The 25569-nt window shown below is 45.8% G+C and overlaps 1 protein-coding gene across 2 annotated transcripts in view; it reads right to left on the reverse strand.

The window, feature by feature from the left end:
• Positions 1-20: 20 nt before the first annotated feature.
• LOC109865816 (myosin-9) overlaps positions 21-25569 on the reverse strand; it is a 28025-nt gene continuing 2476 nt past the window's right edge. The window contains exons 2-41 of one of the 2 annotated variants that reach the window (XM_020454275.2): positions 19998-20329; positions 19578-19734; positions 19466-19493; positions 19235-19328; positions 18742-18759; positions 16746-16838; positions 16564-16627; positions 16028-16126; positions 15492-15635; positions 15269-15364; positions 14705-14976; positions 14352-14525; positions 13872-14045; positions 13534-13648; positions 12979-13172; positions 12698-12819; positions 12509-12578; positions 12265-12425; positions 12001-12109; positions 11747-11878; positions 10763-10969; positions 10347-10484; positions 9975-10098; positions 9631-9802; positions 9096-9308; positions 8816-8960; positions 8292-8498; positions 7789-7893; positions 7537-7689; positions 6874-7122; positions 6334-6546; positions 5874-6086; positions 5573-5734; positions 4009-4137; positions 3821-3909; positions 3576-3699; positions 2895-3103; positions 2593-2701; positions 1765-1937; positions 21-1391 (exon numbers count right to left, since the gene is read on the reverse strand). In XM_020454275.2, coding sequence (XP_020309864.1) covers positions 1280-1391; positions 1765-1937; positions 2593-2701; positions 2895-3103; positions 3576-3699; positions 3821-3909; positions 4009-4137; positions 5573-5734; positions 5874-6086; positions 6334-6546; positions 6874-7122; positions 7537-7689; positions 7789-7893; positions 8292-8498; positions 8816-8960; positions 9096-9308; positions 9631-9802; positions 9975-10098; positions 10347-10484; positions 10763-10969; positions 11747-11878; positions 12001-12109; positions 12265-12425; positions 12509-12578; positions 12698-12819; positions 12979-13172; positions 13534-13648; positions 13872-14045; positions 14352-14525; positions 14705-14976; positions 15269-15364; positions 15492-15635; positions 16028-16126; positions 16564-16627; positions 16746-16838; positions 18742-18759; positions 19235-19328; positions 19466-19493; positions 19578-19734; positions 19998-20324 — 5889 coding nt within the window. In that variant the 5' untranslated portion in view covers positions 20325-20329 and the 3' untranslated portion in view covers positions 21-1279. The remainder of the gene's footprint in view (positions 1392-1764; positions 1938-2592; positions 2702-2894; positions 3104-3575; positions 3700-3820; positions 3910-4008; positions 4138-5572; positions 5735-5873; positions 6087-6333; positions 6547-6873; positions 7123-7536; positions 7690-7788; positions 7894-8291; positions 8499-8815; positions 8961-9095; positions 9309-9630; positions 9803-9974; positions 10099-10346; positions 10485-10762; positions 10970-11746; positions 11879-12000; positions 12110-12264; positions 12426-12508; positions 12579-12697; positions 12820-12978; positions 13173-13533; positions 13649-13871; positions 14046-14351; positions 14526-14704; positions 14977-15268; positions 15365-15491; positions 15636-16027; positions 16127-16563; positions 16628-16745; positions 16839-18741; positions 18760-19234; positions 19329-19465; positions 19494-19577; positions 19735-19997; positions 20330-25569) is intronic. The other variant, XM_020454276.2, reaches the window with a different exon arrangement.

Below are 25569 nucleotides of genomic sequence, written 5' to 3' on the forward strand. Positions count from 1 at the left end.
CAGGGAGAACACCGATCGCGTAGAGGTTAAAACGGTTTATTCCGTTAGTGTGAATCATTCACTGCATCACTATTAATTTCAGGGTTACAAATATTGCAGTCATTTCCATTTAAAATATAACTTTATTGAAACATAGCATCTGATAAAATACTCTGAAAGTCAATACCCCTCAGTTACAATTCATTAAACCTTGAGTGAATTTCAAAAGCAGCCATCGCCCACTATATCTTGCAGAATATCTAAAAGCGTTCAATAATTAAAATGTGAAAGTGCGATAAGGGCAAATGAAAGTGACAGAGCATCTAGTCTTAGATATGAAGTAGAATTCACACCATGTAGTATTCACTGCCACCCATGTGCAAAGAACAGTGTGCCATCTAACCCACCACCATTTTCCCTATTTAGCAGAGCACATGGACCAACTCAAAGCAGTCAATTTCAAGACACCAATTACTATCGTAAAAGACACCCCCACTTCAGCATAATACGATTTGCAAGTGTTAAGGCTGTAGTTATTCTCAGTGTATGCACAAACTTTACTCCAGTGTGACCGTTCCATATCAAGTGCAGGCTTTATCAGTAGCTGTAATAACTGTGTGCAAACCTCATGTCCTAACGTGATGCAAGTACGACAATATGTGGATTAATAGAGAAGTATAGCTGTGCGTGCAGAAAATAGCAGTGAAAAAACCCCACTAAACCATATTAAATTACTGCATTCATAAAGAAAATCCATGTGTGCACAGCAGAGACAGTATGACAAGTTCCAGGGGGGAAAAAAAAGTTGCAGCGGATATTGTGGTTTATTCTAGCCACACTAACAATTTAAGCTGCTAAACCATGTCTGAATAATATACTTTGTATAATATTGAAGATGGCAGAGTACAAAAACAGATCTAGAATGTCATATTTGGAAAGCTAGTCTTTTTTTTCTTCTAATATATATATATATTTTTTTGTTTGTTGTTGAAGTAATTCATAACAAAATATATAAATTTGGCCACAGATTTGTTTTGCACACATGCACAAAATGAGTTGTACAGATTTCAAATGTGAATTAGTAAATCCAGGAGAATGATCTCAGATTTACCTGAACAAAACAGATTGTCAAAAATGGACACTGAAGAGAATAGTATAAATCTTGGTATAGAATTATTTGTATGATCGCAAGCATGGCTGAATGAGCAGTCAGCTATAGAATGCACTATTTAAATCTGAGAGATGTTGCATTTCCAGTATGGTCCCTGTTAAAGTTGGCTGCTCTCCTGTCACGTTCATCTCATTCGGGTATAGGCTTGGATGCGTCGCTGGGCAGATCCAGCTCCTCATCACTGTCCCCCATGCCTGTGCGATTCATGACACGGCGCATGTTTAAAGGCAAGTCCCCGCGCCTGCAAAGAGTAAAATCAACCAGAGATATTTGGTAACAGGTTTTATGACTGTGCAATTACTTAAAGTAATACATTGAGATCCTTTTATGCTTGTTCAAAGTCAGGCCCAGTAACACATTGTATTTCTGTAAGGTTCCAAAAACACCATTACTCGTGAGTTCAGAATGTTGCCAAAAGAAATGTTACAAATAGATTCAACACAATCCCCTATTCTACCTGACATGCATACTCTACACCTGGGGCAAAAACCAAAACGTGCAACCAGGGCAGGCCACAGGACAGAGTTAAGGAAACCCCACTCCACACAATCCATTTCTAACTAAACATTGTGCAACACTTCACTAATGAATGTAGGTTGGAGGGACGACCATACCGGAGCTTGCTCTTCAGGGTGCTGACCTCTCGAGTCACGGCGTCTTGCGACTCAGTGGCATCCTCAAGCTCCCTCTGCAGCTTCCTGCGGTTGGCGTTGGCCCGTGTCACTTCCTCCTCTGCCTCCTCCAGCTGACGCTTTAGCTGACGTGTGCGGTTGTTCGCCTTCTCCGCCTGTGGTGTACAGGCAGAGGCCGTTCGATCAGTGACTGCAAATCTATGTATCCTTCATCTATGGACGCTATACAGTAACTGTGCAACGTGGTTCAGGGGCTGCATCTATACAGCATGTGGTTTCTGGTTGTTTTCCAGATATCAGCACAGATTCAGGACAGGTCTTCTTTATCTGGGGTATATTAATTTGTTTGTTTCCATTGGAAAATGTTTAGTCAGCACTTAGAAACCGTTCACTCCAAACAGAAAATATTTTGTAACAAGAGTTTACAGAACAAATAGTTAGGCCCCTCTCCCTTTACTTCAGATTATTTTCCAACAGAAACATTTACTGTAGGAACCAATCTGACTAATGACCACCCCAGACCTTTACAATACATAGAGATTATACAAACTGCATCCGTCATCTCTTGTCTGGCCACATTGCACCTGGGACTATAAACACACCCACACCACAGGAGGTTGGTAGCACCTTAATCGGAGACGACAGGCTCATAGTAATGGCTGAGGCAGAACAGTATCAAATACAAACATATGGCTTCCATGGGTTTGATGCCATTCACTCCATTCTAGCAATTCAGCAGCCTCCACTGATATACACCCATTGTGCTACTGATAAAGGGGTAACTGATCTACTTCTATGCAGAGGACCCACCTCTGCCTTGTACTGCTCCGTGTTGCGTCTCTCGTCCTCCACCTGCAGCAGCACCTCCTTCAGCTTCTTCTCAGCACGCCTGACCAGCCTGGACGATTGCTGACGCTCCCTTAGAACAGAAAAAAAAAACAAAGTCAAGACATGACTCATGTAACGGGGCATTTTCTCCTAACCTGCTTCTCAAAATTCATAGGTCAAAGGGGAGGGACCTTGGATCCTCTCCTACAATACATTGAGAAGGAAGCAAGGAGAGAGGACCTGAGGAAGGACCAAGGGAGACAGAGCCAAGGGTTTTTACTTACTTGGACTCCAAGTCCAGTTGCTCCTCCAGCTGCAGTATCTTGGCCTCCAGGGCAGCGATAGAGGCCTTGTACCTGGACTTCACAGTCTCCTCCAGCTCCTGCAGCTTGAGCTTCAGCTCCTTGTTCTGCCGGTCCAGCTGGGCCTGGGTCCCCTCCAGGCGCTGGGCAGTACTGCGCTCCGCTGTCAACTCCGTGACCAGCTGGTCAGTCTAGGGCAGAGTGTGTAGAGGTATGGAAAAGACTATGCATCGAGATGAACTGGACAATGTCGTGGCCAGCCCATAACTTTAAACATGGTATATTTGTCTAAATATTTTTTATTTTACCTTTATTTAACTAGGCAAGTCAGTTAAGAACAAATTCTTATTTTCAATGACGGCCTAGGAACAGTGGGTTAACTGCCTGTTCAGGGGCAGAACAGATTTGTACCTTGTCAGCTCGGGGGTTTGAACTTGCAACCTTCCGGTTACTAGTCCAACGCTCTAACCACTAGGCTACCCTGCCGCCCCTCAATTGAGTATTTCTACTATAAATAGAGCTCTAACGATTCAGGTTGAAACACTACATAAACAGAAGTCAATTATTCTTCAACCAGACTCCCTCTTCCCCCTTGTGACTAACCCAGATAAAATTGAAATACTTTCTCGGTGCAGCTCCTCAGCTTTGCGATCAGTTAATTACCTGCAGCATATTTCTCCTCAAGCGGTCGTTAACCATCTCTGTGTTCAACTGCTCCTCCTCCAATTCCTCCTCTAGCTTAGCGATACGAGTATCCAGCCTCCTCTTCTCATCCACCGTCAGGGAACTGAGTGCGAGGGGGTGAGAGATACATTTTGGTTGGGAAGAAGGCCACCACCACAGAAATGGCAGATTCCATGCAAATTTAATGCAATTTCAGTGTTTCTAGGGAGGTGTGTGAGCCGTACTTCTTAGCGTTGTGGCCGGTGAGCTCGTCCTGCAGTTCATCCCTCTCTGTCTGGGCCTGTTTCTTGACTCGCTCAGCAGACGCCAACTCCTATGGAAGATTGAGAGGAGTCCGTCATGAGGAGCATAAGAACATGGACAGTGGGGGTGGAGACCGAGTGAAGGAGACCTGCAGACAGACGGGGCATACCTCCTGGAGACGGATGGTGTCAGCCTCTATTGCCTTGAGCTTCTTTTCGTGCTCCTTGGCCATGTTGAGGGCCTCTTCCCTGGAGAGACGCAGATCCTCCAGCTCCCTCATCTGATCTTTCAACAGGGCCTGTATAGGAGGAGAGAACCACAAAGGACTGAGTCAAGTACCACAGACTGTAGGGCTTGGTGTCGCTCTACTGAAAAAGACTGCACACTGCCTAATTTATAGTGAGTCGTGAACTGCGTTTGTGTAAACCTTCCAGCAGCTGTTAAACACGTCTTCAGCTCACTTGTGGTGCATAGAGAAGGTTACCGTGTGTGCAAGACCAAGCCACTCTAAAGAAGATAAAACCAAAAGCAAAACACTGCTCTGCACTCAGGTAATTACTTCCTGCCAAAAGTCTAACATGGTTTGTTCCAGGGACCAGCTGTAACCCCTCTGGTTCTAAACTGAGACCAACTCCATTAACTAGGCCTATGTTACAAGCACCATCTGATATGCAAGCGCCGATGAGACTTGGAGCAACCACCAGGGACAAGTGAACATTAACCAACTTCAGAAAACTCACTAGGAACAACCGCGTTCCCCCAACACCTCTTTGCTCAGCCCAGAGTGCTCACTGGAGGGAAACCGCTAGCCACATCTTCACTTTCCTCCACCTTAACAGGAGACGCACTAGGCCTCCATGCGACAGGAACGGTCAACCGCAAGTGACAAAACCAGTGGATCTGGCCCTTCCAAACTATTTTTTAAGCTCCTGATTCTCCTAAAAAAAAAAAAAAAACAGCAGCGTCACCCCAGATCAGGTCTTCCAGCGGATTCTCACAAGCATCCCAACTGGGAACAGTCTCCTTCAGCTACATCTGACACCTAACCAAGCTCACGGTCAGCCTGCTGTGGAACCACAACCTTGAATAGACACATGAATCTCTCAACCTGCAGAAGGCATATCTCTGCCCGTGGTCTCAGCTAGAGACAAGAACCATTTTCTGGGAACCACTCTAGTTCAGGCAAATAATGTTTCCTCTAGGGCCCACCCACAAATCCTCCTCCCTATCATTTTTTTATTTTCTCATCAGCACTTCTGAACGTGTAACTTTATAAACTGGGCATACCGCAACTCTCCTTGAGAAATGCCGCTCGGGCTGCATTCAGTACTAAACAAAGTGGAATGTCAATTAAACAAAGTGCTGTTCTGAATGACAAGTTGACAAAGGGGGTTGGGTTGTGGAATACTAAGCATGGCCGCTGCCCTTTAAATACGTCCTTCATCACGCCATACCCCTGCCACACCCACCAAGTGGAGAAAACACGTCTCTTCAACAGCTATCTGGGATCCTTGGGACGTCCACCAGTTGAAGTGGGAAAAGAATCAGGGGGTAGCGCGGACCGAGACTCGGACCCAGGTCTAGCAATTGCCAAGCCAACACCTTTTAATTGATTGGAACGGCGTGTCAATCACAAAAAAAATCCTGCATGCAGCAACACTAGCAGATAATCCTGGAAATGACAGTAAAAGCAGAGTAATTCAAAAATCACTGCCCTCCTGCCTCTGTATTACCTGCAGTTTCTTCAGCTGTTTGAGGGCCTCGTCACGGCCCTTGTTGGCCATGCCGATGCCTGCCTCCAGCTCTCCCAGGTCCGCCTCCAGCTTCTTCTTAGCAGCCGTGGCCAGGGCTTTCTGTCGGCGCTCATCCTCCAGCTCAGTCTCCATCTCACGCACCTGGGGAACATCACACAGAGCCAAAGTTGTATTTAGTAGGTTCAAGTTTTTTTTCAATTAGCATTTATTGGATAAGTAGTCTCTTCCGGTTTCAGACAGTTTTCTTCCAATTGGTATGTAATGAACACAACCCCAGTACCTGTTTGACCAGCTGCTTCCTCCTCTCTTCACCCTGCTCGTCTCTGGCCTGCAGGTCCCTGTCGGACTGGGCCTTCATGGCCTGCATGTTGACCTCCAGACGCAGCTTGGCGTCCTCCGTGGTCTGCAGCTCATCCTCCAGCTCCTCCAGTTGCACGCGCATCTCCTCCAGCTGTTGATCCATGGCCCGCTTCGCTTTCTCCAGCTCGTGGACCTGCACCAAGAGAAAAGGATGAATGAGGGAGTTGTGCATTCACATTTTGCGGCGTTTGGAAAAGTTCCAAACTATCCTCAAATCCTCCCGATTTGCCACCTTAGCAAAACACATTGGAGAAGGTCGGACTGGGCTTGCATTTTTAGGAGTCTAGAAGACAGGACGCAATGAAGCCAGAACTTGAGTCACCCACTATCAATAGTTCCACTATCCTTCTAGAGAGTTCTACATCTGTGATCAGACTTACACTTTTACCGACGTCGTCCTTCGATGAGACCAGGTTCTCCATCTCTGCCTTGAGGACCTTGTTGGCCCGGTCCAGTTCACCCTTCAGGTCCTTAATGGTCTCCAGCTCGCGGGTCAGAGTCAGGGCCCGCGTTTCCTTCTCCCTGGCCTCTGCCTCAGCCCGGTCCCTCTCCTCAGCATTCCGGCTGGAGATGGTCTTCTCCTCAGTCAGCATCTGTTATCAGGACAGGCGAGAAGGTATTTCAGTAAGACAGTTGAGTCAAATCTCATTTTTGTTTTGATATAGTGCTCAAAGCAAATTTGAACCAGAAATTATTGATCAATACATCATATGATGCATAGATCAATCATTACAGGTTCATTTTATGAATTGCTTGTCATGGGCCAGTGAGTCAATCTAGCAAATAAGCCTCTAAAAACAGGGTTATCTAGTCCGAGGGCTGCAGTGGTTCCAGTCTTTGGCCATCCAGGACCAGAGGTGCTCACTGCCCACCTCTGCTATAGAACCTCTATGCCATTAATCACCCATCAACCCATTCACCTGGTCAAACTTCTTCTGCTTCTTCTCCAGGTTGGACACAGTCTGCCTGAGGTTGTCCTGGTCCACCATCATATCATCCAGCTCCTGCTGCAGACGGGTCTTGGTCTTGTCCAGCTTGTCATAGGCCGATGCCTTCTCCTCCAGCTGTTGGACCACGCCCTCCAGCTCCCGCTGCATCCGTTTCTTGTTCTCCTCCGCCCCCTCCAGGGACTGAGTCTCCAGCTCCATCTTCTTCTTCATCTCTGTCAGCTGAGGGTAAGAGAAGTGTATGAGACGTTTGGTAGAGAGGTAAAAAAGGGGAAAGGAAGAGATGCACATGACATGAAGAGCTGATTGGTCACGCTAAAGCATCAAGGTCGTGTCAATATGTAAAATGCATGAAGGGCCTCAGACGTCATGGTCTGTATGTCCTAGCGTACAAGGTGGCAGAGTTCAAGCAGGGGGTTTGATTGAGAAAATATAGAAAGACTTCTGTAAGCATTCAGTGAGGTGTGTAATACATGCACGATAGGGGCAACACAACTGGATAGTATTATGGAGGTAGAGGGACTGGAAGGTGCTAGAAACCTGCACTTGGAGGGTGTAGAGCTGGTACTAACTTGAGCTTGGACGGTGTAGAGCTGGTACTAACCTGCTCTTGGAGGGTTTAGAGCTGGTACTAACCTGCGCTTGGAGGGTGTAGAGCTGCTTCTCCGTGTTCTTCTTGCCCTGCTCCTCTTCCTCCAGCGTCTCCCTTAGGCTGTTCTGGTCATCCTCCATCTGACGCAGACGAGTGGTGAAGGAGAGCTTCTGACGCGTTTCCTCCTGGAGCAGCGCCTAGAAAAGAGGACAAAAGGGAGGGAAAGAATGGTTAGTGGGTGTGTGTGTGTGTGTGGCCATTTCTAAACAGCACAACATGGGCGAGTATGACCGTACCTGTACATCCTGCAGTTGAGACTCCACAGTGGAACAGTCTTTAGTTGCCTTGATGGACTTGCCCTCCACCACACTCAACACGCTGTTGACGTTGTCCAGCTCAGACTAGAGACAAGACACAGGAGGATTTAGCCACATCAATCCATTATCCCCCTTGCTTTTACACTGCTGCTACTTGCTGTTTATCTATGCAGTCCCCCCTACCAACATGTACAAATTACCTCTAACTTGTAGCCCCGCACCCCTGCTATATAGCCTCTATTGTGATTGTGTACTTTAATTTATTTAGTAAATATTTTCTTAACAATGAAGTTCAAGAAATGGAGTTAAGGGCTCGTAAGCAAGCATTTCACACACGCCGTTGTAGTCGGTGCATGTGACAAATAGTTGTATAACGTTTATCTAGCCAACCACCAACCCAACATAATAATACTTTGAAATCCCCATTCATCCACCCTCTTACCATTCCCTTTCCCATCAGCAAAGATCCAGTCCACACCTACCTGCATCTTGGCCACCTTCTCGGCCAGCTCCTTCCTTTGCCTCTCGCTCTCAGTGTGTTTGATCTGCAGTTCCTGGACCTGGGTCTCAGCCTTCTTCCTGCGCTGCTCTGACTCACTCTTCCCCTGGTTCAGGGTCTTCAGCTCGATGGCAAGCTCATTATGTTCGCTTTCCATAGCCTGCTTGGCTTTCTCCACTGACGCCTTGTTCTGAACGAGCAGAGACATGGGCAGGAGGTTACATAGGCGGTTCTCTACCGAAATACTATAATATACAGCATGTTTAACTTCAGAGAAAGCCCATGTTGTACACACACACACAGATGAAGACTTCAATATGAAATACGAACTATTACAGTTGAATGTTACAGGCTGACCGGTCAACCGTCAGGTAAATATAAAATGAAAATAAAGATTCCACCATTCAAACAGTCATGTAGGAGAACCATATGCCTCCCCCCAAAAAAAGATTACTTCCCATAATGCCTACACATGAACAGTATAACGCAGTTTAAGTGAGTTCTCACCCTCTTGGCCTGCTCCAGCTGTTCGTTGAGCTCGTCGAAGGCCTGGTTGTGTTTGTGCCTCATGTCGGCCACCTGCAGCTCATGCACCTTGGCCTCGTCCTCCAAAACCTTCTTGAGCTGGGTCACCTCAGTCTCACGCTTGGTTCTGAACAGGATGGAGGAGAAAGAGGGGAATAGCACCATAGGTCTTCAAATGGGTAATTGTCTATTACTAAAACTTGACATTTACACATAGCAAACCACCATCTTGCTGTCCTTCAACTGTGTGTGCTCCCAGTACCTGAGCTCCTGCTGTGTTGCAGTAGAGTCCAGTGTGTCCTCCAGCTCAGTCTTCAGAGCCTCCAGCTCCTCTCCCAGGTCCCTGCGGTGTTTCTCAGCCTTGGCCCTCGCAGCCCTTTCCAGCTCCAGGTCCTCCTGCAGCTCAGAAATCTGGGCCTCCAGCTCCCGGATCTTCTTCTGGGCTGTGTTCTTGGCCGCGGCCTCCTCCTCAATCCTGGAGGATGGTGGGGAGCGAAGGAGGATGGGGGTCAGAGTGTAAAGCATTGAAATTAAAGTCATACAAGACCATTTTGTAGACTTTGGTTTTACTGTAAGGGCTCAATGAGATCCTAACAGCAGATCAAACTCTTTCAATGGAAAGTAAAATCTTTCATGCCAACCAAATATGGTCCGCAATCCAATTGAATGTGGCCTGCGTTTTTCGTCATACACGCAGCCTATAATGAATTATTTCGAAAAATGTCAAATACTTTTGATACACAATCAGAAATAGAATTTAGGCCCTTTCTCCAATCATGCGTTTCCCTTTCCCTCACCTGGCCAGAGCAGCCATTAGCTCCTCCTCCTTCTTGGCCAGTTGGGCTCGGAGCTCAGCTATCTGGGCCTGCAGGTCAGCCATCTGATCATTCAGCTCCGTGGAGTCTCCCTCCAGCTTCCTGCGGTTCTTTTCAAGCTCTTGACGACTCTTCTCCTCCTTCCTCAGCCGGTCTGGTGAGGGATGGGATACCAGGGTTGTCTCAACAATTTAAAGTGGTCTGTCCGGGTCTCAGATTGCTCTCACCGGCACTTTTCAGATCAGTACAGAGGAAGGATAAGACAAGGAAAAGTGGTTCACCTCAAACATAGAATTTATGTCATTGTCGGTCTATGGTCCACCTACCCTCCAGGTCAGTGATCATGGCCTCGTGCTTGTTCTTGAGTTTCTGCAGGCTCTTGGACTTCTCCTCCTCTTCAGTCAGGTTGGTGGTGAACTCTGAGATACGTTCCTCCAACAGCTTCTTCTCCTGCAAAACAAATAACCCCACACACGGTCACACAAACAATCCCAGAAGGTTACACAATGTCTGAACCATAAGAGCACTACCGGATATTACATTCAAAGATAAACACCTAGTCCCCGAATGCCAAACAGTAATTTACTCTTAACTAGTCCGTGATTACTTGCTTTATTGCTGGAAAGAATTACTGCCCAAGTGATTATTTTATTCTTCCAGCCATCTGAAAAGTTAATGCATCAATTTGTACTACAAACCTTATTGAGTTTGTTGTTCTGGTCATCCAGCACCATGACATTCTCCTCGATCTTCTTCAGCTTGGCATCGGTGGTCATCTTCTCCAGCTGCAGCTTCTGCCTGGCTGCCTCCTCCTCATCCAGCTGCTGCTCCAGGTCCTACAGAGAGTGCGAGAGATTGAATGTTTTATTTCAGATGTTTTCACCTCAATTCCTGCCATCACTCCCTTCCTCTCAAAGTTCATTAAGAGCCACACCCTTTGAGGGTGAAATGGAAGGGAAAGTGAAGTGAAAATTGACAATTTGCAAAGGCAATTTAATAGGAGAAATAAAAGGTAATATCTTACGATTTACATGTGACTGACAGGTTTGGACCACAAGGCTTAATTAACAAGGGAAAGTTAGTCCACCATAAATATATATATTTTTAAATCTACCGTAATGTTGGTCTGCATCTTCTTCCGCTCGGTCTGTAGCTGGGTGACCCTCTCCTCTTCCTCCTCCACTCTAGACTCCAGGTCGTGGAGGATCTCCTCCAGCTCCTGCTTCCTGGTGGCCAGCTTGGAGCGCATCTCCTCCGCCTCAGCACACAGCTCAGTCTCCGCCTGTAGCTGCTCCTGCAGGGCTAGCTTCTCTGCATTCAGCTGGTGGTGGGGGCATGTGTTATAAACAGGGCAATGATGCAAGGCTGAAATGCTGGTTGGTTTATGATACTATGGTGTTAAACAGTATGAAAGTTACTCACTCCATCCAGCGACAATGTATAAAACACTAGGGGCGAGTTCCTGAACATATTAAGCTTTGGACTAAATAGCAAACTCAGGGAACCTCAGTTAAACCCTTTAGTCCAGGACTAGTCTGTCTGGGAAACCACCCCAACAAGTCATATTGAAACGCACCAATTCATAATCATTCTGAGTGGACCAGTCAAATCAAAATCAAATTTATTTGTCACATACACATGGTTAGCAGATGTTAATGAGAGTGTAGTGAAATGCTTGTGCTTCTGGTTCCAATGCAGTAATAACCAACGAGTAATCTAACAATTCCAAAACTACTACCTTACACACACACACACACACACACACACACACACACACACGTATAAAGGGATAAAGAATATGTACATAAAGATATATGAATGAGTGATGGTACAGAACGGCATAGACAAGATGCAGTAGATGGTATCGAGTACAGTATATACATATGAGATGAGTAATGTAGGGTATGTAAACATATTAAGTAGCATTGTTTAAAGTGGCTAGTGATATATTTTACATCAATTCCCATTATTAAAGTGGCTGGAGTTGAGTCAGTGTGTTGGCAGCCACTCAATGTTAGTGGTTATTATCAGTCATTACCTTACATTGGGGCTCAGTCCAATCCATAGAAATAGAATTGCTAGAAGGGACACTCCATACCTGTTGCTGCTTGGCCTCGAACTCCTGCAGCTGCTCCTCGGTCTGTTGCTGCCTCACCTTGGTCTTCTCCAGCTCATCCTCCCTAGCCTGCATCTCCTCCTCCTGCCTGGTCACCTGCAGCAGAGGCTTCACCTGGGGGAGTAGGGGGAAGAGGATGGGAACTCAGGACAATGCAGGTAGCTGAGGAGTAGGGGATGAGGTCATCAACACTGATATTAGGAGGCTCCCATATTGATTTGCAACAGTGCGTGTACCTTGGTGAAGAGCCTCCACCACTGCCAGTTCCTGAGTTTGAGGTAAGCGGTACAGTTCCTCTGGATCACCTTCATAGCAGTCAGCTGCTGCTGTCTCTTCGTGAAGGCTCTGGAGACAGAAAAGAAAAAGAGAACCTCAATCTACATGTTACAGAAGTATGTGTATGTAGCGCTCTCACACACCAACTAATACACAGTATAAAACCATAAGCCAAACCTCATAAGTAACCTGCTAGTTACTGCTCTAAATGACGAGTTCCTTACTTGCGGGCCACGTATCCACGACACCAGGACTGGAAGCTGATGATGATGTCAGTGATCTTAATGTCCCTCTCCTCCTCCAGGTGGGCCAAGACGCCAGCCCGGAAAAACACCTTACTCTGGCCAATCCGGAACAGGTTGGAATCCAGCTCCAGGGCCTTGATCTGGGAAGGGGAAGGAGAGAGGATGACATTTGGGATTGACATTGGAAGACTGGTGAACGATGGTTTGGTCTGACGCCTCTTACCATGAGCACACAGGCTTGTTTGCCGTCCATGAATCCCTTGGGAATGGCGCTGGGAGTGAGGATCTCATATCTGGGAAAACAGGAGAAGTTTAAGAAGATTAGACACTGATAAGCAATAACAGGCTAGTCTGCTCAGTGAAGCTGATTAACAGGAAGGAGATGACCACAAAGACATGTTTCCGTGGTTACCTCTGTCTGAACTCCTGGAAGACGATGCGGTTGGGGAAGCCCTGTCTGCAGATACGGATTCCCTCCAGAACTCCATTACACCTCAGCTGGTCCAGAACCAGATGGGGCTCCAGCTTACCAGCCTGACAGTGATGAAGTAAAGTGTCAGGATTTTAAATATTATTTGTATAGTACATGTGCTGAAGCAAAGACCAACTGCCTGTGCCTCATATATTTATTATTTAAGTTTATAGTCAAATCACTCATTGAGCAATGGAAGATTTGATGACTAGACACCATACCTTCTTCTCGTGGTTGGGTATGATGCAGCGGACAAAGTTGGGGTTGGTGTTCCTGAGAGTAGTCATGAGGTTGGACAGCTGCTCCTTGTAGAGCTGGCCCACGGTGCGGAACATGCCCTTACGGATCTTCGTGGCCCCGTGTATCCCCCCGTCAGACATCCCAGCAACTTTGTCCAGGCCCACAATACGGTCCACTGAGAGAGAGAGAGAAAGGGAGAATGAAAAGGATAAACAGGATCATAGAGAACACGCAACAGGATCATAGAGAACACGCAACTCATCGTTCCTGCAGTTATTTTCTTTCTTCCTCAGTTCCTCAGTTTTCCCCTCAGTTCAAACACACAGAAAGGTTGCTGCAGTTCTATTGGCCAACACCAATCATGCAGTTCTATGTACCAACAGTAAGTGACACTATTAGAGTCTACAGCCCAACCCAGTTACTTTCTAGCCCTGTGGAGGCTGCTGAGGTGACGGCTCATAATAAATGGTATCATGCATTTGATAACCATCATTATGAGCCGTCCTCCCCTCAGCTCTCGGTATCTCGAGACTTGCCATCTCTCCAGAGCTCCGACACAAACTTGTCAGTGGACTGGTTGAGCAGCGAGGCCACGTTGTCATTCAGGGGGTCCATGTTCTTCATCAGCCACTCATCTGCCTTGTAGTCCACCTGGGGGGGGGGGAGAGGAACCATTTTGTGTGTGATCACATGGCTGACCTGTCAAGAAGTTGTTGTTTTACCAATTTGCTCAGGTTAAAGATCAATTCTGGCAAAATTCCCTGGTTTTTCAGAAATCCCAGTTGTAGGATCGCTGAAAACTTTCATAAGGTACCAAATTCTGCCACCCAATTAGTGATTGATAGATAAGATTCGCCACGAATGGTAAACTGACTTTTCCAGCGTAGTGGATGATGCAGAAGTCGGCAGAGTCCTTGAGTTTCTTGGGCTTCTGAAACTTGGGGTTGTTGCCCTGCTCTTGAACCACCTTCTCCACAAAGCTCTTGTCCGTGGCCTTGGGGAACCAGCACTCTTCATCCAGCAGAGCCAGCACACCAGGAGGACTGGCCTAGGAACAGAGGAGACACTAATTCAGTGCATGTTGGGTTGTGCAGGACATTTAAAAAAATATATATATATACAAAAAAAATAAAAAAAATAATAAATAAAAAAAAGGCCACCTTTAGGGGATATTGACTTGCATTGGTTTTGGGGGAAAATGCTCAAGTTTGCATTTGGTGACAGGAGCCAGGTAAACGAAACCAAAGGATGGATTGCTGTTTATGTGGTCCAAAGACAACATGTGTAATTTGGAACAGAACAAATCACATAAGCCTCAGGTCCATTTGGGAAGAGGTCGTGGCAATATACTAACATGCTTCTCGATGAGGTCGATGCAGGGCTGCAGGTCCAGGCCGAAGTCGATGAAACTCCACTCGATGCCCTCCCTCTGGTACTCTTCCTGCTCCAGGACGAACATGGTGTGGTTGAACAGCTGCTGAAGCTTCTCGTTGGTGTAGTTGATGCACAGCTGCTCAAACGAGTTCAGCTACAGGAGAAAGAGGGGAAAAGACAGAAGGTACACGTTCATTAGACAGACCTTTTTGGTGGGAACTCAGAAATGAAAAGTTTAACGAAGATACATTGAAAATTAATTGACCACTCACACCAAGCCATTGTTTTCTTTTCAATGACCAACAAACCCCTTTCCCACGACCTTCGGCTCACCTCAAAGATCTCAAAGCCAGCGATGTCCAGGATGCCGATGAAGGAGGCTCCCTGTCTCTTGGTTTTGTCCAGGGCCTTGTTGATCCTCATCACCAGCCAGCGGAACATTCTCTCGTAGGAGGCCTTGGCCAGGGCCTCCACCGCAAACTCAGCCTGCTCCTGGGTCTGGGCCTTCTGAACATAGTCCCTGCCCACCTTGATCCTGGGAGACAGGATGGCCCGGGTGAAGTCGGTCACATTCATGCCCAGCAGGTGGCACACTTTCTGGGCCGCTGAGGGAGAGAGAAAGGGGTGGGTGAGTGGGTGGTGCTGGATGAATGGATTAGGTAAGTGATTGTAGAAGCCACGAAGGAGGGTTGCAGGAGACAGTCTAAGAACCCAAGTTGTGGAGTAAAGGGTACACACTTGTTCTAACCCAGCACTAAAACCTGATTCAATTTTATCAGAGAGCTCTTGATTAGTAGAAACAGGCGAGTTAGTGGACAATTTTTTTTTGTTTTTAATTAACCTAGTACCAGTCCTGGGGGAACACCAGAAATGATTAGTGAAACAGATGTAAAGTACCTGTGTCGTCAGGCATGGAGGCCTGGTCAGAGTTGCGCTCCTTCTTGAAGCTCATGTTCCCCAGCTGGAGAACGGCAGACACAGTCTTCAGAAGACCTGATGGAGAACAAGACCAATTAAAAATCACAATTTACCAGTTATTTACATACATTGCATTGATCTGTAAACAGCTACTTAAACACTTTAATATTACAGGCCAAGAATCAGGCGTGAGTTAGCGTACCTATCCGCTCATCCTCTGGGATGCTCATGATGTTGAAGGCGTCCATGGTCTCTACAAACAGGTCACGGTCCTGCTGACCAGGGATGGTCACGTTCCCGTGGGTCAGGAAGCGGTATTTGTTGTAGTCCTCCAGACACAGCTCAGCTGGTTAGAGAGACAGAACACATTTATGTCTTATACTAAGGCTTATAAATGCTTTAGTTATTACAAGTTAAAGCATTATACCTGCAGGCTTTAAGTAAAGTGTTACTGGATATAATTCTATTTCAAATAAAGACTTTACAGTCTAACCATCATTATAATAATGGCTGGCATGTAGCCTAGCGTTTAAGAGCGTTGGCCCAGTAACCGAAAGGTCGTTGGTTCAATGTGTCCTTGAGCAAGGAACTTAACCCCAAATTGTTCCTCTAAGTCACTTTGGATATGAGTTTCTGCTAAAAAAAAGGACCAATGTAAAAATTGCCCTGCACCCCCCCCCCCCCCCCCCCCCACAAAAAAAAAGACATAGGCTAAAGATGAGTTTGTTGCTCACTCACAGCGCATTTTGTCCCCAGCTCCCGTGAGCATGTAATAGAAGACATGGAAGGCCCTTTCATCCTTAGCCTGCCGGATGGCTCTGGACTTCTCCAGCAGATCTGGCAACATGGTTCGTCAAGACAAATAAACCACCATAGACAACCAATAAGTTATGAAATATTTTTATGTTAAAAGCGACAATCCTTAGTTGCTACATCAACTTTTGGACGTATAAAAACAAATTATATGTACCCATTGATACTTGAATAACTTAAAATGCCTCATGAGCTTAGCCATACAGTGTTTAACATTTACGTTTGTTTACAAACATTGGAGTCAACCTAGCTTATATTTTGGGTTCTGAGACTAAAACTTAAAACGTTGCCATCCTGGATGGGCAGTCCTTGCATCCATCGCTCTGGCCATGAATTTGAGTGTGTTTATTTATCCAGGCCCCATCCCTCAGCTTTTTCAACTAATTATTCTAGCTTGAAGGCATATACATACACACACACACACTTCTAGTACTATGAAGATGCATTGATTGAAAGGATACAAGTTTCAATGTTGGCTCCCACAATGTATCCATTGACGTCAAAGTTGATCCGGATGAACTTCCCCTAAGAGGGAGAGAAAACAAGGTGGTGTCACTGGATCTAGTTACAGTCAATACTGGTCTCTTGTCGTTAACAACACAATTGCGAAGACATTAAAAAAAATGTTTTTAAAAGTGCTTACGAATCTGGAGGAGTTGTCATTCTTGACAGTCTTGCCATTTCCAAAGGCCTCTAGGATGGGGTTAGCCTGCAGAAGTTGTTTCTCTAGCTCCCCCTGGTGACAAATCATATACATGCAGTATATTCACTTAAATATACTCACACACATAGCAAATGTTATCATTATGGCAGACGGAAGGCAGGACGACTCAACATGAGCATTCATGCAGTAAGATTCTGCAACTACTTAATTCATTGCTGCAAGCATTGCATTTAATCTTTGCGAGAAGCATTGGGAGCACCCGATTGACTCCATGTGTTAGTCGTGGAACTGCAGCCATGTTATGCACATGCGTACACTAGTAGCCAGTTCATTAGGTACACCCATCTAGTACCAGGTTGGACCCCTTTGCCTCCGGAACATCCTGAATTCTTCGGGGCATGGATTCTACAAGGTGTGATGTTCAAATGTTGCTCAATTACTATCAAGGCACCTAACGTGTGCTAAGAAAACCTTCCCCACACCATTCTACCGCCAGCCTGTACTGTTGACACCAGGCAGGATGGGGCCATCGGCTCACGCTTCCCGCGCCAAATCCGGATTCTGCCATCAGCATGACGCAACAGGAAATCGGGATTCATTGGACCAGGCAATGTTGTCCCACGTGATTGCATGCCACTGATGGGAGTGGAACTGTGTGGTCGTCTGCTGCAATAGCCCACCCACGACAAGGATAGAGTTGTGCATTCTGAAATGCCATTCTGCGCCATCATTTGCCCGTTTGTGGCCCTAATGTTAGCTTGCACTATTCTTGCCATTCACCTTCGACCTCTCATTAACAAGCTGTTTTCACCCACAGGACAGCCGCTATCTGGATATTTTTAGTTCGTCGCGCCATTTTCTGTAAACCCTGAGTGAAAAGCCCAGATGTTTGAGATACTGAAACCGGGGCACTTGGCACTGACAATCATACCACACTCAAGTCACTTGTTTTACCCAGTCTAACATTCAATCAAAAAGTAAATGAATGCCTCGATGCCAGTCTGCCTGCTTCCTAAAGCAAGAAACGGCCTGGTGACTCAATGTCTGTAGGAGCAAGCCATTTTCATGAACAGGGTGGTGTACCAAAAACTGGCCACCGAGTGTATATTGCCTTATATCAGTGTTCATCATAGACCTATGTAAATTAGCAGGTGTGCATGGCTGTAAGCAGTAAACAGCAGGATATGCTACCATTATGATCCAACCCAAGAAAGTATGACCCCAGGGAAGCTATAATTTCCTAATAAACCCCCACATTCATGTTAAATGTTCTACATTGTGACACCAGACCGGTTGCCCAAGTACAAGCAGCACACACTCCTGTCCACAAGACGAAAACAAAAGATAAGCCCTTAAAAATGATGCGAGAGAATTCAAGACCGTCGCTGAGATCAAGACAGCACACAGGTGTGTAAGACCCAAAACATAAAATCAACTTTTGTTGATGACCCCCTGTTCTAAGACCAACCAGATGACGTGGATAAAGGCCAGACAAACATGATATTGGGTCAGCCCTTTACTACTAGTGGCCTGACTCATAAGCACTTTACTGATGGCTACACTCAGCTTAAAATTTGATTCTAGGGCTGCGTTTACACAGCGGACAATTCTGATCTGACCCAACACATCTCAGATATTTTTCTGATCAGATTGGTCTTTTGAACAATTAGTGAGAAGGGAAAAAAAATGCAGATCAGAATTGGGCAACCTGTGTTAACAGTCCGAAGCATTGTTACTTGATCTGCTTTACTATGCAGTCATTTGAAATACCATGCAGTACTCCTTCAGGCCTAAATCTCTAAAGGTGTTAGTTAGGCTTACAACATAACGAGGATCCTTCACCACGCCTCAAATACATCATTTCACCTGTACATTACACCAGCACACAGCTTGCAGACAGACTGCAGTTAGTAGAACATGCATGTACATGAAGGGAAACCGCGCTGGCGAGCGGGAGAGATGGCCATTAACTCACATGTGCTAACGCTGCACCCTAGAGATGGGAACGATGGGTGGAGAGAGAAAGAGAGCAAGAGTTTAACACATATACTTGCCATACAGTTCAAAAACAAACCGTCACCCAACTGGAAGGGACTAATGACTCCATGTCAATGGATTGTTGAATACAAATCCCCCAGGCAGCAAATGGGCCCCTACTTATAAAGACAGTTCTGATCGAGGAGCAGGTCACCCCGTCCATGTAATTTCTCTCATATAGAGAGCTAAAATGCAAAAACTGGTCCTAGATCAGCACTCCCTGAATACGGGCCCTGGTGACTGCAGGGAGGCGAGGCAGGCAGGTCCGGGCCTGAAACAGCAATGTTAGGAAGACGGAACTACCCTGACTCAGAGAATAAGTACAGGGGGGGGGGGGGGGGGGGTGAGAACATGAGCAGCAGAAGAGGACAACTGCAGAGGACAGAGAATGGAGGTGTAGGGAGAAGGGGAGTGAGGAGGTTGGTACTGACCTGGTCTTTCTTCGACTTAAAGGAAGAGGCAACGTGTGCCAGATACTGGATCACTTTCTTGGTGTTCTCAGTCTTCCCAGCTCCTGATTCTCCTCTGTAGGAAAGAGAGAAAAAGGGAGAAAAATGAAATAGAAATGAGGGGGGGGCGAGATTACAGGAGTTGCTGATTGAAGACGAGCTAGACAACACGCACAAATAAAACACGGGGAAGAGAGCAGAGACAAAGCTTACGTGCAGAGGATGGACTGATCTTCACGATCTGAAATACAAGACAGAAAATACATGAGAGTGTGTGTGTGGGGGGGGGGGGGGGGCACAGGTGTGTGTCATCACATTCTCTCACCCTGCATCATACTCCTGTAAGCGGTGTCTGTGATGGCGTAGATGTGAGGAGGCATCTCGTGTCTCTTCTTCCCCCTGTACATGTCTATGATGTTCTCTGAGTAGATGGGCAGGTACTTGTAGGGGTTTATCACCACACAGAAGAGGCCAGAGTACGTCTGAAAGATACAAGGGACTCAGCACACAGGCAATAGTAACCATCTGTACCAAGATTCTGACCCGAATGTCTCACAATATGGCAAAAGACGAACGTGAATAATATGCTGTTACAAAATCACTCGTTGTCCAGAGGGCTGTGTATTTATCAGAAATGTACATTTCTCTAGACAAGAGTTTTACTGCATACATGTGTTATTTTAAACGCATGTACACATGCGTATTTATGTAAATCTGTGCATATTAAGCATGCAAAACAACTCACGTAGATGAGGCCAGAGTAGTAGCGGTCCTTGAGGTTGTGCAGCACCGAGGCCTCGTTCAAACACGTGAGCTCGGCCATGTCCTCCACCTTACTGAACTTGGGAGGGTTCATCTTCTGGATATCGTCCTTGTTCACAGTCACCTTCTTGCCTGTGTCGGCTAGCTCCACCACACACTCCTCTCCCTTCTCTTCCTTGACGGAGCCGGCCACGAACCCCAGCGTCTCCGAAGGGATCCATACGAGCTTCTTGGTGGCCCAGTCGGCCTGGTCTAGGGGGTTGGCGACCTTCCCACCATCTCTGTAGAGGAACTTGTCCGCTTCCGACATGGCGGCTGTAGGACGAAGACAATAACAGTAAGACCACACCAGGAGGTAGGCTGGAGAAAAGGAACGTGAGCCAGAACAGTGGCTGTAGAGTAGAGGAAAAAGACGAGTCATGGAAACACGCGGTGAAAAAGAGACGATCATGGTTTGATCTAGGAGTTTGTCCTGAACTCATGGCCAGCCCTATAGAGTTCAGCTTCTCCCTGTACAATAATTTATTTGCTTCTGTAGGATGGATAGGGAGTCCAGAGAAAAATGCAGAGCTAACTAAGATGTTTACGGCCCAGCAAAACTATTTTGGTCGAAATGCCTTACTTTAAAGTGAGGGGCACTCAACAGTATGCAGGTGCAGTTCGGGCCATTGCAAAATGACTAAAGGTAGAGTTCCTTGGATCTAATAACTTCAAGACAAAGTTTGAGTGAAATGTTTAAGCGTATAATTCACCCAACCCATTAAGGTTCAGGTCATATACACAACATGCGATTCCCGTTTGCTGAAAATGCATTGCTATGCCTGAAGTAAACCTGCGTTACATGAAACGTGCTTCTCTGGAATATTTGCCTTATCTGCCATGTACGAGAGGAGGCGCACACACACCCCCCCACCGGCACACGCCCACACACGGCTGCAAGCTAGAGGTTGTACTATGAGGATGTATTACGAGGATGATCCTCTGTAAGCTCAGTAGATTTTCTCATGAGACGTAAGAGGCGTTATGGACTGACTTTGCCAAGCATAAACTGGATCAGACTAAATAGGTTGTGACAATCAGGAATTGTGCATGCACACGTCATTGGATTCCCACAAACACAGTGAGAGAGAACTTTCTATTGTGACCTTTACAAGCTGGTCTTTCGCACTCCTGCTGCCCTCTACAAGAGACAACTTCTGGGCATTGACCTGGTGCTCCCTACATACACGGTCACTTGTCTCTCCCTCCACTGTGCCATACGTGCATTTTAACCTCCCCCCTTTCGTTTACCTGACCATCCCATCTTCCAACCAGGGTCACATTCTCATATTTCTTCCTTAACCAAAACAGAACACTCCCACTATTGCTTGATGCCCAATGAAGCTGACAATGTCTTAAAATGGACACCGGACAGTTGAGTACTTTAACACCACATAGCTTTCCCAGTATCATGTTCATCACAAAAACAGAAGAAAATGGAATGAAACATGAAGGGAGTACCTGAACTTAGTCTAATAAGAAACGCTTGTTTTTTTTGTTGCTAAAATGTTTTGCTACGGTGTGCCATAATGAATGCACCCCAGCTGTCACGTTATTACATAACATTGTCTTAAGGACAAGTAAATAGCGGTGGACTAATCAGAGGAAGACAAATGAGGACTTCGTTTGAAGGGGAACAGAATACAGGACAGCCAGTGAGGAATGTCTGGAGCAAGTTTAGACAGACATTTCATTATACTCATCCACACACAGACCACACCCTTAAGAACAGATGCCATGTCTGAGAAAAGTCACTCTTCAGGTTAAATTGACAACGACAGATCCACAACCTAATACTTCACCCTTCTATCACAGGGCCTGAATTCATAAAGCGTCTCAGAGTAGCCCCATTGCTGATCTAGGATAAGGTCCCACCTGTCCTAAATCTTTTCATTATGATCCAAAAGGCTGATCCTAGATCAGAACTCCTAGTCTGAGGCGCTTTATGAAAACAGGCCCAGGTATTCTAGGTCAATTTCTATTTCCATCTGCTTGCGTCTCTAGCCATGACCCTTTCAAGGGTGTGTGCGCATGCTCATGGGCCTCAGGCTACAAGTACGGACTACAACACCCAGTCGTAACCAGTTTTTCCTCCATGGTAACATTCATTCCATTCCAGGTCAGATCAATATCGTCAGGATTACATCTGTACAGGGTTGCCTTGTCCACCATTATAATTCTAAACCTCTTAGGCTGCATAATTCAGATCTCACCAATTTGTCTTTTGCCCAATTAGATCTGATGTGAAAAGATCTTAGGTGACATTTCAAAAGAACAATAAGTGGGAAAAGATCAGAATTGGGCTGCCTGTGTAAACGCTGCCTTATACTGTTTGATCGCTAATGAGGCTGTGTCCAGATCTATCAGCATATTGCAAGGTTCTCTCCCACTTCCCTGCAAAACATCACCACATGTTGATTATGTCAGCCAGTGCCTGAGGTGGTGACACTAAACAGTGCGTCTCTAACCCGTCCCCCCCATCAGGGAGAAAGTGTGAAATAACAGGGACCAAGAGAAACGGGGGGATAGAGGGATGAGAGCAAGGGACAGAGCGATAACATCCAGGTGTCTAAGTTCATTATGGGCTCAGACTGATGCTCTGATTAAAGACAGAGGGGGAGGAGGAGGATCACCTGTGTCCATGCTGTTGGCTGTCCACTACATGTGCCAGCAGGAGTGGACTACTAAACCAGAGTAAACCAGTGTGAGTACACAGCTTAAAATCAGGACTAACTGTTCCCACTCATAATGACCCACGCATGCTAGCCTGATCCAAGATCTGTTTGTGCCGTCTCGCCAACTCCTTGTCACTCAGACCAAACGTGACATTGAGTGACAAGTTGGCACAAAGATCTGGGATCATCTCAAGCACGTAAGCCCCATCTGAAACACATAGGAGGAATGGGTTCTCATGGGAGACATGAAGAAATGCAGACAAGACGACCATGAGAATGTGACACTTTCACACGAATGTGGGTTTTCAGCAACAAAGTGCTAACTGTGGGCTAACTTCCACAGGAAGTTGCGTGATATGGTGTTGACACATGCATTTCCTGAGGGTCTTATTGCCTAACTTCAGTCTAAAAAGGACACTAATGACATCTACAATTGATGGTACCCATTGTCACACAGTGTTAAAGGATCAGAGAGTAAGCCCGTACAGTGGGCTGTGACTGCCAAGGATTTCCTAGTCACCTTTCAACTCATGACTGGCCTGCCAACTCAAATGACGTGTCAATTAAAGGGCACTTACACCACTTTTCAACCTAATTTCCATCGTCTCCAGCACAATACCAGTGTAGGTCTACATATGTGAAAAAGGTACAAATATAAAGTTTAAAAGTTGCTGAAGCTAATGAATGAGGTTGAAGTGGCGGAATTGCCCCTTAGACACAACTCCTTATCCATTCACCAGAGGGACCCCAGCGTGGTTCTTCTTGCAGTTGCCCCATTAGATTTCCGTGCATTGGGTCCGGATCTGGATTTAAAAAGTACTTGAAAGGAGAAGGTAAGAAAATGCTAGCTAGTCCTATAAACCAGTGGGGGGGGGGGGGGGGATTTGGTGGCCCGGTAGCCAATGCTTTGTGGCCTGACGGCTGCTATAAATCCTGTAAGGCAACTCATCCAACTCTGCTACCAACCAGTATCATTTACCTAGGTTATGCCGTCATTGTGTCAAAACTAACACAGCATAATAAAGTCCTACAGCTCAAGCTGCTGCAGATGGCGGTGGCATGTGTCTGTCTGTTAAAAGGGCAGGGGGAAGCCAAGCTAAAGACTGGATTGAATGGATGCCAAGACGACAAGTGCGTAGAGGTGTTGAAACGTGATGCTGAGGACAGCAGGGCAGGTCTGTCCAGAGATGGACATTGGCTAGTGGTGACCTCAGACCTTGTTTTAAACAGTATTTGAACGATTTCAAAATGCTATCTGGGCCTAATTGCATGGCACACTGGAACGGTCCCAACTGTACAATCACCACCCATCTGGCACTCCAGGTAGGCCTAATGCACCCCTACTTAAAATCTTGTCTCTTGGGTAGATGTAACATAGTAAAATGTAATTTCGGGATACTCCAATTAGTATGATATGTAACATCTCAAATGATTTGGAATGGCCGATTTCAAGCTTTCATAACAATCGAAAATCGGTATTTTTGGGCGCAGATTTGTTTTTTTTAATACCGTTATTTAACTAGGCAAGTCAGTTAAGAACACATTCTTATTTTCAATGACGGCCTAGGAACGGTGGGTTAACTGCCTCGTTATGGTGCAGAACGACAGATTCAGATTTGACAGTTAACTAGTCCAATGCTATAACCACCTGCCTCTCGTTGCACTCCACAAGGAGACTGCCTGTTACCTTGGCTTCTACTGCATTCACGTAAGTTGCTAGCTAGCATTAAACTTCTAATAAATAAGAAAAAAATCTATCATAATCACTAGTTTTAACTACGCATGGTTGATGATTACTAGTTTATCTAGTGTCCTGCGTTGCATATAATCGATGCAACGCTGGGAGATGATTTAACAAAAGCACATTTGCGAAAAAAGCACAATCGTTGAACTGTACCTAACCATAAACACCAATGCCTTTCTTAAAATTAATACACAGAAGTACATATTTTTAAACCTGCATATTTAGCTAAAAGAAATCCAGGTTAGCAGGCAATATTAACCAGGTGAAATTGTGTCACTTCCCTTGCGTTCATTGCACGCAGAGTCAGGGTATATGCAACAGTTTGGGCAGCCTGGCTCATTGAGGACTAATTTTCCAGAATTGTATGTAATTACGACATATCATTGAAGGTTGTGCAATGTAACAATAATATTTAGACTTAGGGATGCCACCTGTTAGATAAAATACCGAACTGTTAAGTATTTCACTGAAATAAAACATTTTGTTTTTGAAATTATCGTTTCCCGATTCGACCATATTAATGACCAAAGGCTTGTATTTCAGTGTGTTATTATGTTATAATTAAGTCTATGATTTGATAGAGCAGCCTGACTGAGCGATGGTAGGCAGCAGCAGGCTCGTAAGCATTCATTCAAACAGCACTTTCGTGCGTTTTGCCAGCAGCTCTTCGCAAGCACAGCGCTGTTTATGACTTCAAGCCTATCAGCCTAATGGCTGGTGTAACCTATGTGAAATGGCTAGCTAGTTAGCGGGGTGCACGCTAACAGCGTTTCAAACATCACTCGCTCTGAGACTTTGAGTAGTTTTTCCCCTTGCTCTGCAAGGGCCGCGGCTTTTGTGGAGCGATGGGTAACACTGCTTCGAGTGTGGCTGTTGTCGTTGTGTTCCTGGTTCGAACCCAGGTAGGGGCGAGGAGAGGGACAGAAGCTATACTGTTACACTGGCAATACTATAGTGCCTATAAGAACATCCAATAGTCAAAGGTATATGAAATACAAATGGTAGAGATAAATAGTCCTATAAATACTATATTTCCTACAACCTCTTACCTTGGAATATTAAAGTCTCATGTTAAAAGGAACCACCAACTTTCATAT

Source organism: Oncorhynchus kisutch, linkage group LG20 (assembly GCF_002021735.2).
Source record: "Oncorhynchus kisutch isolate 150728-3 linkage group LG20, Okis_V2, whole genome shotgun sequence".
NCBI lineage: Eukaryota > Metazoa > Chordata > Actinopteri > Salmoniformes > Salmonidae > Oncorhynchus > Oncorhynchus kisutch.